The sequence below is a fragment of the Lolium rigidum genome, chromosome 2 (genome assembly GCF_022539505.1).
Source record: "Lolium rigidum isolate FL_2022 chromosome 2, APGP_CSIRO_Lrig_0.1, whole genome shotgun sequence".
Taxonomy (NCBI): Eukaryota; Viridiplantae; Streptophyta; class Magnoliopsida; order Poales; family Poaceae; genus Lolium; species Lolium rigidum.
In genome coordinates, this window is record NC_061509.1 from 23,681,102 (window position 1) to 23,693,470 (window position 12,369).

The 12,369-nt window shown below is 48.2% G+C and overlaps 2 protein-coding genes across 2 annotated transcripts; one reads left to right on the forward strand and one right to left on the reverse strand.

Annotated features, from left to right (window-relative positions):
* The first annotated feature begins 664 nt into the window (after positions 1-664).
* LOC124691427 (FT-interacting protein 7-like) lies at positions 665-4,129 on the forward strand. The gene has a single exon (XM_047224713.1). The coding sequence runs from the start codon at positions 760-762 to the stop codon at positions 3,766-3,768; it is 3,009 nt and encodes a 1,002-aa protein (XP_047080669.1). The 5' UTR covers positions 665-759; the 3' UTR covers positions 3,769-4,129.
* A 3,152-nt stretch (positions 4,130-7,281) lies between these two features.
* On the reverse strand, positions 7,282-11,507 carry LOC124689358. The gene is made up of 3 exons (XM_047222902.1): positions 10,376-11,507; positions 9,040-9,159; positions 7,282-7,452 (listed from the first exon to the last, which is right to left on the reverse strand). Exons 1-2 carry the CDS (start codon positions 11,505-11,507, stop codon positions 9,113-9,115), a joined length of 1,179 nt encoding a protein of 392 aa, XP_047078858.1. The 3' UTR covers positions 7,282-7,452; positions 9,040-9,112.
* Positions 11,508-12,369: the final 862 nt, after the last annotated feature.

Here is a 12,369-nt window from a genome sequence, read left to right on the forward strand (position 1 = left end):
TAACTTCGGGATTGGTACAATTGTGTACATCTTAGCTATGCAGAGACCGAGTCTGATGTTTAAACTTTTTAAGTAATAGAGTGTCCATTAAAAAACATGTATTCATGTATAGAAAATCATAAAAATTAGATACAACTCTTAAGATATATGATGATTGTAGAGTTAAAATTGAATTTCCGAACATTTAACGTTACCTAGTATAATGCGCTAAGATACAGTGCACTATAGTAGGGCTAAATCCCAAACCCAACCGACGATTGATTCGATACCATATGTTTCGTACAAGGGATAAACCTTTGGCGCAAACCGAGCGGTAGGCCACAATTCGTGGTCTCTAATGTAATTGACGATTATTATAAATAACGAATTGCTATTTTTTACTAGAATGAGAACTTATTCCGTGCTCATTAGACTCCTGTAACATCGATTTGCATCCGTGCACTTGATGTTACTAGTTAGGTTGTAACTGGGATATTTTCAGTTGCAAATGAAATTACAACCGAAATTTTCCACTTACAAGATTGCAACAAAATATTTTAAAATCATTAGATTTGTTTCATGATTTGTGATAATAGTGAGTTGCAACTAATGGTGAGAAGAAGTAGCCACGCCTTTATAAATAGGGACGGGGACTATTTGATTTCCTTGCCTTTGCCTAGGCACGACCAGAAACAGAGCCGACCAGCCATGGCCCTTCCTCCTCCTCCTAGTCCTAATTAAACCCCATTCGTAACTACTAGCTAGGAGTAGTAGGCGAAGATGAAGCTGGCCGTGGAGGTCGCGGACGCGTCGGGCCTGTCCCCGAAGGACGGCACGGCCTCCTGCAACGCCTTCGTCGAGGTCGAGTTCGACGGCCAGAAGCAGCGCACCGCCACCCGCCCCGCCGACTGCTCCCCGCAATGGAACCAGACGCTGCTCTTCGACGTCCGCCAGGACCCGGCCGACATCCCCACCGTGGAGGTGTCCGTGCTCCACGACCGCCGCCTCACCGACCACAACGCCGTCCGCGCCAGCGTCTTCCTCGGCCGCGTCCGCCTCGCCGGGGACTCCGTGGCCCGGTCCCCCGACGAGGCCGTGCCGCAGCGCTACCCGCTGGAGAAGCGCGGCCTGTTCTCGCGCGTGTCCGGGGACATCGCGCTCCGGCTGTACATCCTCGACGAGCGCGGTGATCGCGCCGCCCACGACGCCGCCGCTGCTCCGATGAACAATCAAGATCGCCAAAACCAGCAGCACCAGCACCAGCGTGCCGAGCCCGCCGTAGCAAGCATGGACCCCGAGAGGATCGCCAGGAACGTCTTCGCCGCCGTTCCATCCGAGTCCAGCGGGCACAACAACCACGAGCAGCAGTCGCGTGTCTTCCGCGCCGTGCCCTCCTCTTCGGCAGAGCCTCGCCGCGCCACGCTGCACGCCGTGGGTGCTCCGTCAAAAGGAGCCTCGGCACCAGGCTCCGACTACGTCCTCGTGGAGACCAAGCCGCCGCTTCCGGCCAAGATGGCGCGCTCCGCGGCGGCCAAGATCGCCTCCACCTACGACATGGTGGAGCCGATGAAGTACCTCTACGTGTCCGTCGTCAAGGCCCGGGACCTGCCCACCATGGACATCTCCGGCGCGCTGGACCCCTACGTCGAAGTAAAGCTCGGCAACTTCAAGGGCGTGACGCGCCACATGGAGAAGAACGCCAACCCGGTGTGGCGGCAGACCTTCGCCTTCTCCGGCGCGCACCTCCAGGCCAGCCAGATCGAGATCATCGTCAAGGACAAGGACGTGGTCCGCGACGACTTCGTCGGCCGCGTCATCTTCGACATGTCCGACGTGCCCAGCAGGCTGCCGCCCGACTCGCCGCTCGCGCCGCAGTGGTACAGCCTCTCCGACGCCCACGGCAACAAGCTCCGCCACGGCAGCCACCACGGCTTCGGCGAGATCATGCTGGCGGTGTGGCTGGGCACGCAGGCCGACGAGGCGTTCCCGGAGGCGTGGCACTCGGACGCGCACTCGCTCTCGCTGGAAGGGCTAACCAACACGCGCGCCAAGGTGTACTACTCGCCCAAGCTCATCTACCTCAAGGTTAACGTGATCGCCGCGCAGGACCTGATCCCAGCCGAAAAGGGCCGCCCGCTGGCGGCCACCATCACCAAGATTCAGATGGGGAACCAGATCCGGCGGACGAAACCCCAGAGCGGGACGGCGAACCCGGCGTGGAACGAGGAGTTCATGTTCGTCGCCTGCGAGCCGTTCGAGGACCCGCTGGTGGTGACGGTGGAAGAGAAGGAGCCCATCGGCCGCTTGATCATACCGGTCAATTCTCCCAACGTTCCGCGAAACGACCTGGCGAAATCCATAGCGTCGAAATGGTTCAGCCTGTCGCGCGGGATGACGGTGGAGGAGGCGGCGGCGGACGTGACCACCAGCCTCAAGAACAGGGAGTCCTCCAAGACGTTCGCCAGCAAGATCCACCTGAAGATGAGCCTGGAGACGGCGTACCACGTGCTGGACGAGTCGACGCACTACTGCAGCGACCTGCAGCCGGCGGCGAAGAAGCTGCGGAAGAGCGCCATCGGCGTGCTGGAGGTCGGCATCCTCAGCGCGCGCGGCCTCGGGGGGAACAAGAGCGCCTACTGCGTGGCCAAGTACGGCGCCAAGTGGGTGCGCACGCGGACGCTGCTGGGCACGGCGGCGCCGGCGTGGAACGAGCAGTACACGTGGGAGGTGTTCGACCTCAGCACCGTCTTCACCGTCGTCGTCTTCGACAACGCCAACCTCCACCACCACGGCGACGGTGGCGCCAAGGACTCGAGGATCGGCAAGGTGCGCGTCCGGCTCGCCACGCTGGAGTCCGACCGCGTGTACACGCACTACTACCCGCTCATGACGCTCAACCCGTCGGGGCTGAAGAAGACGGGGGAGCTGCACCTCGCCGTCAGGTTCACGTGCACGGCGTGGGCCAACATGCTGGGGCAGTACGGCCGTCCGCTGCTGCCCAAGATGCACTACTCGAACCCGATCCCCGTGCTGCAGCTGGACTACCTCCGGTTCCAGGCGATGAACATGGTGGCGGCGCGCCTGGGCAGGGCGGAGCCGCCGCTGCGGAGGGAGGTGGTGGAGTACATGCTGGACGTGGACTCGCACATGTACAGCCTGCGGCGGAGCAAGGCCAACTTCAACCGGGTCACCTCGCTCTTCTCCGGCGCCCTCGCCGTGGGCAAGTGGTTCGACGGCATCTGCAAGTGGAAGAACCCGCTGACGACCATCCTGGTCCACGTCCTCTTTCTCATACTAGTCTGCTACCCGGAGCTCATCCTGCCGACGGTGTTCCTCTACATGTTCATGATCGGGGTGTGGAACTACCGCCGCCGGCCGCGGAAGCCGCCGCACATGGACACGGTGCTGTCGTACGCGGAGCTGGCCAGCCCGGACGAGTTCGACGAGGAGTTCGACACCTTCCCCACCACCAAGCCCGGGGACGTTGTCAGGATGCGGTACGACCGCCTGCGCAGCGTCGCCGGCAGGGTGCAGACGGTGGTCGGAGACCTGGCCATGCAGGGGGAGCGCGCCCAGTCGCTGCTCAGCTGGCGAGACCCCAGGGCCACGGCCATCTTCGTCACGCTCTCGCTCGTCGTGGCCATCGTGCTCTACGTCACGCCGTTCCAGGTGGTGGCCGTCATGGCCGGGCTCTACCTGCTCCGGCACCCGAGGTTCAGGAGCAAGCAGCCGTCTGTGCCCTTCAACTTCTACAAGCGCCTACCCGCTAGGGGTGACATGCTCCTGTGACCTAAAAAAAACCTCTCTTTTTTGCATAGATTTACCACGAGAAATAATTACATGTCCAATATAAATATATACACTGCTCCATGAGACTACACACGATCGATCGATCGCTCAGTTTCTGTGTGTGTTCATCAAAAAATAAATGAGTTTGGAGTGAGGTTTTAGCATATAACATCACCTGTTGTCTTGTTGGTGTTTTATTTGCACTAAACCACTACTTAAGCTTTTTGTTGTAAGAAATACCAATATTTGAGTTAATTATTTATGTACAGCACAAAATCTGAATTGAGCGTGTGACCAGGCGTCAGAACCGTCTCTAGAAGGTGGCTTATCCCCAAGCCACCAAACTTGCGATTTCCTGGAACTCCACGATTTAACACTTCGTGAAATTTTATTTGTACTAGAGTGATGTCGGACCCCTGGATTCATCGAAAAACTCTCCTGCCACAAAAGAGTTCTCCTCGGCCTCCGAAATTGGCCTGCAACTTCGGCTACACCAAAAACGTGGCCGAATTTTATCTCGAGATTTTCGAGCCTATTTAGTTCCCGACGAGTACGCTACATCTCGTCCTTCCACGCGCCCTCTCATCCCATCGTTCGTAGCATTACCTATCATTCCATGTGACCTCCATGTTACACGGGACGTTGTATTGTGCATGAAAATTGGCGGCATGCCAACTGGCGTTCCATGCGCCGCCTCTCCGCAACGCTTCCTCGGAGATCGTGCTCACGTCATGGAGAATACGTATAGAAATCGTTTTACGCGCCTACTTCGGGGTGTGCGCCCTTTGCCGAAGCACGATCGTGCCTACTCGTCGCATTCATGCGCTCCTTTTTGGAGTCGCCGTGACGCTACTAGTTCATACCTGTCATCCCGCGGCCGCCTCGGGTTTCGGGCTGTCCGGAGATTAACAACGCTCTCTCACCCCAGTTGTGGGAGGCCATTACAACTTCACTGTAAGTTGGGGCGAAGTATTTTGGTTGTGTTGTGTGCAGGTTCCACGTTGTTGTTGACGTCGGTAGTGCGCCCTGCCACTAGTCAGCTAGAAACACCTTCAGAGGTCACGCCTTTCTCCTACTGGTCGATTAAACCTTGGTTTCTTACTGAGGAAAAACTTGCTATTGTGCTCATCATACCTTCCTCTTGGGGTTCCCCAACGGTGTGGAAACACGCCATTGCAGGCACGCGCCATGGCCACACTCGGCACTCTCATCCATATTGCCTGCCCCTCGCCCGCTTGATCTGTTCAGCCAGTCTGTGGTCTCTATCCATTGGCACGCCGCAGTTCATCACTGTTCAGCGATATCCCCTTTCTGTCATCCTAGTCGCCGTCGCTGCAATATACCACGGGAACAAGGCTATGTTCGTCGAACTGCTTCGCTCGACCACGCTGGCTGCCACGTATGTGACTGGCGAGCTAATTATTTGTCAAACGAGCTAATTACACATCTTTTGTTTTGTGCAAATAGTTAACCCAAATGTTGGTGTTTTTTTGCAACATGAAGCTAAGGTTGTGGTTCTGTGCAAAAGGAGCGCCAACATATGGTGTTATATACTAAAACCTCGTTTAGAGTGGATATTATTAGATACTCTGAACATTCAGAAGCCTCCTCTGCAATTATTGAATTGAGTTGGGAAAGAAAGAGAACAAAGCAGCAGATGCAACATTATTTTCATCCAAATTCCATGTCCACATTACACCGTTTCTTTTGTATATACACCGGTCACCATGTCCATGCACAATGTGTAAGGGCCTGGATTTTCTTCTTCCTCTTTATTGTTCGATATGTGTAGCGTGCGGAATAAAGTTGTTTCAAGCTAACAAGAATAAATAAAGTTGCTCCAATCTATCAGGAATATAGTCTTTTGTTTCCAACTACCGTTGTTGATACTGATGTTTGGTACAAGATATTCTCCACATTCCGCTTTTTTATCTTTCTGATTGACAAAGTAGCTGTACTACCAAAAAGGTGAAGTATATACTAGAGTCTTTCAAAAGTGGCTTGTCCTGATCTTTGTCTACGCAGCTGCATTTTCGTTGATGGAACAAACAGTAGTATGTTTCTCCAAATGAAGTATAGAGAAGAGGCAACTGATTAATTAGGCACCAAAAGTTGGGTTTGTTGCTGGTCAATCTATGCATGATCGGTTAGATTTTGATGTCCAGTCCAAGTATCCAATACAATTGCAGACTCGTACGACGTACTCAGCTAGAAAGATACTCTAACAAGCATTCATGGATCGCCTCTAGGTATTGCACGGTTTTGTCATGCCCATGGCATTGACATTTCTTTCAACATCGCACCAACTATCTAGCAATAGCATGTTGTAGGTGGTTGCAGTGCAAGGAATCAAAGGGTTGTCTGATTGGGGTATTCGGAAGAGGACGTGTGGTACACCATTGCCCTCCCTCGTCGCTCATCGCTCACCGATGGATCCATCATTTGATTCTTATGAATCATGGCCACAGGAAGAAGTTTCTTTCCCTCGCCTTCTTCATTAGCATCCAAGCAGGACCATCAGTCGAGCAGCATCGATCTCACCTCATAAATAAAATGGTTGAGATGGTCTGGAAATTGACCGATCAACCACGATTTAAATGTTGATTGGATCATGTTTCGGAAAAAAAATGTTGCTTCGGTCGTTTTACAGGCGGCATAGTACATGCAGTTTTAGCCTGAAAGTCGATCTGAAACACACGTCTTGCTACCAGGAGGTTCCAACCAATAATGAATCCCATGTATCAATCTCACATCCTGCCCAATTTTTTTTTTTTTTGAACAAATCCTGCCCAATTAAGTGCCAGTTTCCAAGCCATACCTAGCTAGAGAGTAGGTAGAAGTGATGGTTCACACGGCAGGCAAGGCAGGGGGGTTATCCAATTCCACAGTGCCATATATTGGCCGGTGGCTAAGCTCGACTTGATGCCTCGGAGATGGACAGGGTAACCAAACCAGTGGCGTTGATACAGAACGTGATGCATCATGCAGATTGCTACTGCATGATACATTTATAATCCAAGAGTACGTTTGTGTGCTAGTTCAGGAACGACAGTTCACAGGTCAGTGTTGTTGTGTGTGGTGGCCGATCATCAGATTGACTACAAGGCAAAGTGCTTTATCTTGTTAGTACTCAAAGAAGAGGTGTTAATATTGACCCCCTATGCCCTCTCTGTTTTAAGCTGGACCAAGATGGCATGAACTGCTAGCGGAAGATGCCAGACTGCAACTTGCTAATTGCAGCTCTCCTCTGTCAGTCCTTGAGCTTATTTTCTAATGGGACTGTAATGGTTTTCTCTAAAGTAACAATTTCTTACCTCTCAACACACATGCACATACAAAGCAGAAATGGGAACATCTTGGGACATAACATAGGCAGCAATTTAAAGTTGAAATCTCAACCTGACACAACATGGGACATAAGCAAACGATACTGAACTGAGGCGCCCACACACAAGTACACAACAGGCTTGGAAAGCTTAAAAGCAAATAAACCCAACATTAATTGACAGGGCCCACACTAATCATTAATCCAAGCAACCACTCTGTCTTTCATGAAGGTTGACTAATGTCTACAGAGATTAGGTAAAAGGCTGTAGGTTGGGATGGAGCGGTGTATGCAAAATAGAAGAGCCTATGGCACACACCACGTTTCTGCAGCTCAGCCACCAGAATGTAATCCTAGATGTTGAAGTGTATAAGTAGATTGCCTAGCCCTTTCCATCAGTTCGGACTTTTGGTTCAAGTGGCTAGTACATGAAGCTTAACATGGTATCAGAGTCTCAGGTCTCGAGTTCTAATCCTGACTTTCACAATTTATTCTAAATTCCCTGCAGCCTCCTGCCACGCCCGGCCTCTCGCTGCCTCGTTGACTCGACACGTGTTGCTTTTCATCAGTTCGGACTTTTGGTTCAAGTGGCTAGTGCATGAAGTTTAACACTAGATACCTGTAGAGCAACAAATTTTAATTAATTAACCAAAACTAGTTTGCACATTCATTAGTGGAGAAGCCGCTAAAAGTTAAATCTTACAGTTTGGCACAATACAGTAAATATTAACTTCACTACTATTGTGGAAATTGCGGTTAACTTTTACTGCCACAACTTCAACTCTTCTTGTTAGCATATTCTCAAGTTTTGGCTACATCGAGTATTTTGGGCTCAGTAAAAACTAACAGAAATAACTCAATTAGAGGAAAATACTGAATATCCTAACTTATCGAATCATTCAAATATTCGTTGTTGTCATAGCCTCATAGGCATATAAGGGCTCATGGAGCAGCAAAGCAGAACCATCTTCTTTCTAGCTATAGACATGCCAATCAATGCCATATATATTTATAGAAACAATAGTACATGGTAGAGACACACGAGCTGACAAATCAAATTTAATTATACACATGCAGTAGAAGACTCAAGGGATTGTGCATCATCTTATTAATAGACACACTTCCCTTGGCCCAAAAGTAGATGCCAGTTTTTTTTACTCTCCACATAAAGAACAATAAGTTGACCACTACTTTTAATGATAATAATAGTAGTAAAAAATCATGCATGTTGTGATGAAAGCAGTATATATGGTAAATCTAGGAATGACATTTTGATCATGTGTTTAATAAAGAAGTGTTAAACATCTAATGTGATTAAGTGACTAAAATTGAAGGAAATAGACCTGCCCACAAAGTATAGGTACATGTAGTTTGGACTAGACAAATTATGTTAGTAGACAGTGTCATTATATATGCCAGTTACATAGTCACTGAGAGATATGCTACCAGAAAGATAAATAGTAATAGAAATCTTAATGAATGCATGCTCTTTGAGTATTGTGACAATCATTTGTTCACTAGATACCAAAGTATGAAGCAAATGCTCATGTATTGTTGGTTAATCGACTACTTACACAGAGGCAACATCATGTAACCACTAAAAACTAATCGAAGGTATCGAACAACTGGTAGAAGTAACCAAAAAATCCATGAAAACACGAAAGAGGATGCACTTCATTGTGCTACCACTTAACATATGCACAAAAAGAGAAACAGTGCTAACTTATTACTCATCTAGCTAGAGGAAGAAGAAACTGCACTAACATAAAGAACCAGGGGAGAACTAAGGAGGAGGTAACTAATAGCAAGGCAGCTGGATGGGCGGGGAAGGCAAGCGAAAGAGCACATCCAATAGAGAGGAGATAGAACATCAGTAAATAATAGAGAAGGTGGGTGGGTGAAGGCGTGGAGAAGAGAATGGACAGCTGCTAAGGAAAGCAATACTTACTTCTAAAGAAAGTTTAGATCCATGGACATATGCAGAAGATGATAAGCTTGCTATCTAACCAGATAATCATCTTATGTATTGTGAAAAGGATCAACTCCATCATGTCCAACGCCAACGTCTGTTTTATGCAAGCATAAAGAGTCAAATAACCAATGACATTCCAACGAAAAGCCGAATAGATACAAGGAGGCATCAACAAGATAAACTGATTAGGAATAGATAAACAAAAACCATACTTACTGTCAAATTTAATGAATATTCTGAAAACAGTATAAACTGATTACTATCGCATAAATGAAGAACATGCAAATTCAGACTATTAGTTGGTCAGAAGAGACAAGTTATCCAAAATTGCTAAGCTCATAACCTCATACCACGCCACATCGGACTAAGTTAAAAAAAATCTTACTAATAAATCCTAGCAACAAAAGAGATCAAGACTATTCAAATTTAGATTGTCTGCAAAAATATTATGCTGAAATAAATCATACTAATATATCATAGCAACAAACATAATCGAGACTATTCAGATTATCTTCAAATAAATTTAGCCTGAAAAGGAATGAACACAATTATTAGTTTACCTGGTACAAATGGATATGCTATTTGCAGCAGGGACTCTCTTATTAGTGATAAAATGAACAATTATACATTATGAACTTAAGATTAGTAGCAAGATTATCAGAGATAATATTATAATAAATATTTGACAAAAAAAATAGCGCTAGCTTCAAGCTTCCAAACATGCCTATTGAGCTACCTACTTGACATTTTAGTTGGTTTGAGCTAGTTTTTCATGTAGTCCTCTTCAACTCTCCAACGTCCAACTGTTATGTATCTTGTCTTGAGAGAAAAACCAAAACATTGAACAATTCTTGTATATGTAAATGGGCATGAAACGGTGAAATTTAGTTCAGTATTACGGAAATAATTTGCCAATCTCGGTGTTCATTATCTTATTATTTGGTATTCATATAATTAACTGATAAAGACACTTTGCTAGCACTGACTTAAACAAAAAAAACTAATAACAGTAGACAAATTGCAGCTACGGCCTGGCTAAAGAGCATAAAATAAATTAGATGCCAGTTACACTGTTTTTCTAAATCATAATCATTACAAACAATGCCAACACAGAAGAATAGGAATAGAAATAGTACGGAAACAAAATTCGCTATATTTTGAAGGGGCCATCAGGCAGAAAAAGAAACAAGTTTCTGATATAACACTACTTAAAATTGTTAACTTAACGTGAAAGGATGTGAACCCTCTCAACCAATTATCAGAAACTAACTTGGTTTTGTTACAACCGATATGTGAAGGCATGTTCTTACCTGCGGTGTAGACAGTTTCGAATGGATGATAATGAGGAAGGATGGTGGTTTCAAAAAGCTTCTTGAACTGCAATGACTCAAGATGGACCATAAAGAGGTTGCCACTTGTCCAGAAGAACACCACGTTATTGTTCTCAGCGAACCCTAGTATCATTACGCCGCTCCATAAATCCAGGCAAAGTAGCTTGTCCAGTTCAATAGTTCTTCCAAGCGCCCATGAATCAACGCCATCACAATCAGTCTTCCTCTTCCATAGTTGAAAACTGAGGTCTGTCTGGAAGAGTAAACCAAGGCCACCACCCTCTGCCCGCATAATCGAGAATTGGTAATCGCCTTCTTCAAGCATATGCACTGGCACCTGTATCACACCTAGGCTCTGTTTCTCCAGATCAAACTCAAGAATTCCAGCAAAATTCCCAGCAAGAATCCAGTAAAGGGAACCCCCAGCCATCACAGCGGTCTTGCCCGTAAAAACCAGGGTGGGACAACCACTTCTAGGGACCTCGGATGGAAGCCGCGTTGAGATGAGATCACCCCATAAGCCGGTCGCCGACGAGTACACGCGGGCAAGTACTTGTTCGTGCTGCTTGTCGTCGTTTCCATTCACTGCCAAGACCACCTGGAAGTGGGCGACTCCGCCGACGCGAAGCACCGCCCCGTTGATCGTCATCTTCTCCGCGTGTGTGGCAAGCCCCGGGGGAATGTCGAGGCGGTGCTGGTCGCCGGTGACGGGATCCCACACCAGCATCTGCTTCGGCTTCACGTCGATGGTGAGCACAAGGCCATGGCGGCATCCAAGGGACAGGAACCGGCTGCCGTCGCCGGGCTGCAGGGAGAAGCGGCCAGGCGGAACACGATTCGGGGCCTCGAGGGTAGGTATGAAGGAGAGGTTGGCGTCCCTGTTGAAGATCCCGAGGAGTGGAGGGTTGCGGCGGTGGTGGCGGCGGAAGCGGCGGAAGAAGCCGCGGTCGGAGGCCAGGCTGCGCCAGCGCTTGCAGACAAGGGACGCGCGCGGGAGGGAGGAGGGCTGCGGCGGGAGGCGGAGCAGGATCTCGGAGAGGAGGTCGTCGTCTTCCAGCGGCGTCTTCACCGCCGGCGAGCGGGGGCGGGAGTGGCGGCGGAGGCAGCTCATCTCGCCCTAGCCCTAGTCACTGATGCGGGATCTCTGTGTGCAGGGAAGATGATGTGGTGGACTGGAATCGGATCAGAAGGAAGTAAAGTGCGGTGCAGGCCAGAATAGTGCCAATGAAGCCCACGGTGGGTGCAAAATAAAGGGAAAAAATTACACACACAGTTCTAAGTACTCAAGAAAATCCTCAAGAAGAAAAAGATTCTAAGAAAAATATTAGCCCACAGGCCAAAAACCTTCACCTGAATTTCAAAGCAGCAGCAACAACTATAACTTGGAAGAAAACTTTGACACCACCCATTTGTAAAAAAAAAAAAAAGCCATACATATAGAAATTTGATGTCAAAAAACAGTTGGACTTTTGTGTCATGCATGATTTCAGCATGTCATGGTTAGGTTCCTAATCCATAAACTGAGACTTCACATGATAGCATTTTGTCCTACAAAGATTCAAATGTTTTGATATAGTTCAAAGGTTCGCTGCAAGTTCTTCGTTGAACAAGCAGCAAGCCAAACATATGCTGATATAGGCCAAAATAATGGTTCTATTCTGCAGCTGATTTACCTCGGACCTGATGTCACAATCATCATTGAGTGACACCACTTGCTGCTACAGTTTGGGAGAACCAAGGTTCAGCATTGCCGCCATGGAGCTAATCAGGTTGCAGATTGTCTCAACAAGCACACATTCGACAGTAGAATTTTCTTGTACATGTGGGAAGATGATAATGCCCCCAACTCTATTGCATCCATGGTTGTTGTCTGCTACCATCTGATGAATAAAGTTTTATTCCCCTAAGAAAATCAACATAACTCACATCCCAGGGGTTCTGGTAAGTGGCAACAAATATGTGATGTCTGGAAT

Coding starts and splice junctions, on each gene's coding strand:
- LOC124691427 (XM_047224713.1), top strand. CDS start 760: ATGAAGCTGGCCGTGGAGGTCGCGGACGCGTCGGGCCTGTCCCCGAAG.
- LOC124689358 (XM_047222902.1), bottom strand. CDS start 11,507: ATGAGCTGCCTCCGCCGCCACTCCCGCCCCCGCTCGCCGGCGGTGAAG. Junction 9,160..10,375: donor CGAAACTGTCTACACCGCAG/GTAAGAACATGC, acceptor TGCATAAAACAG/ACGTTGGCGTTGGACATGAT.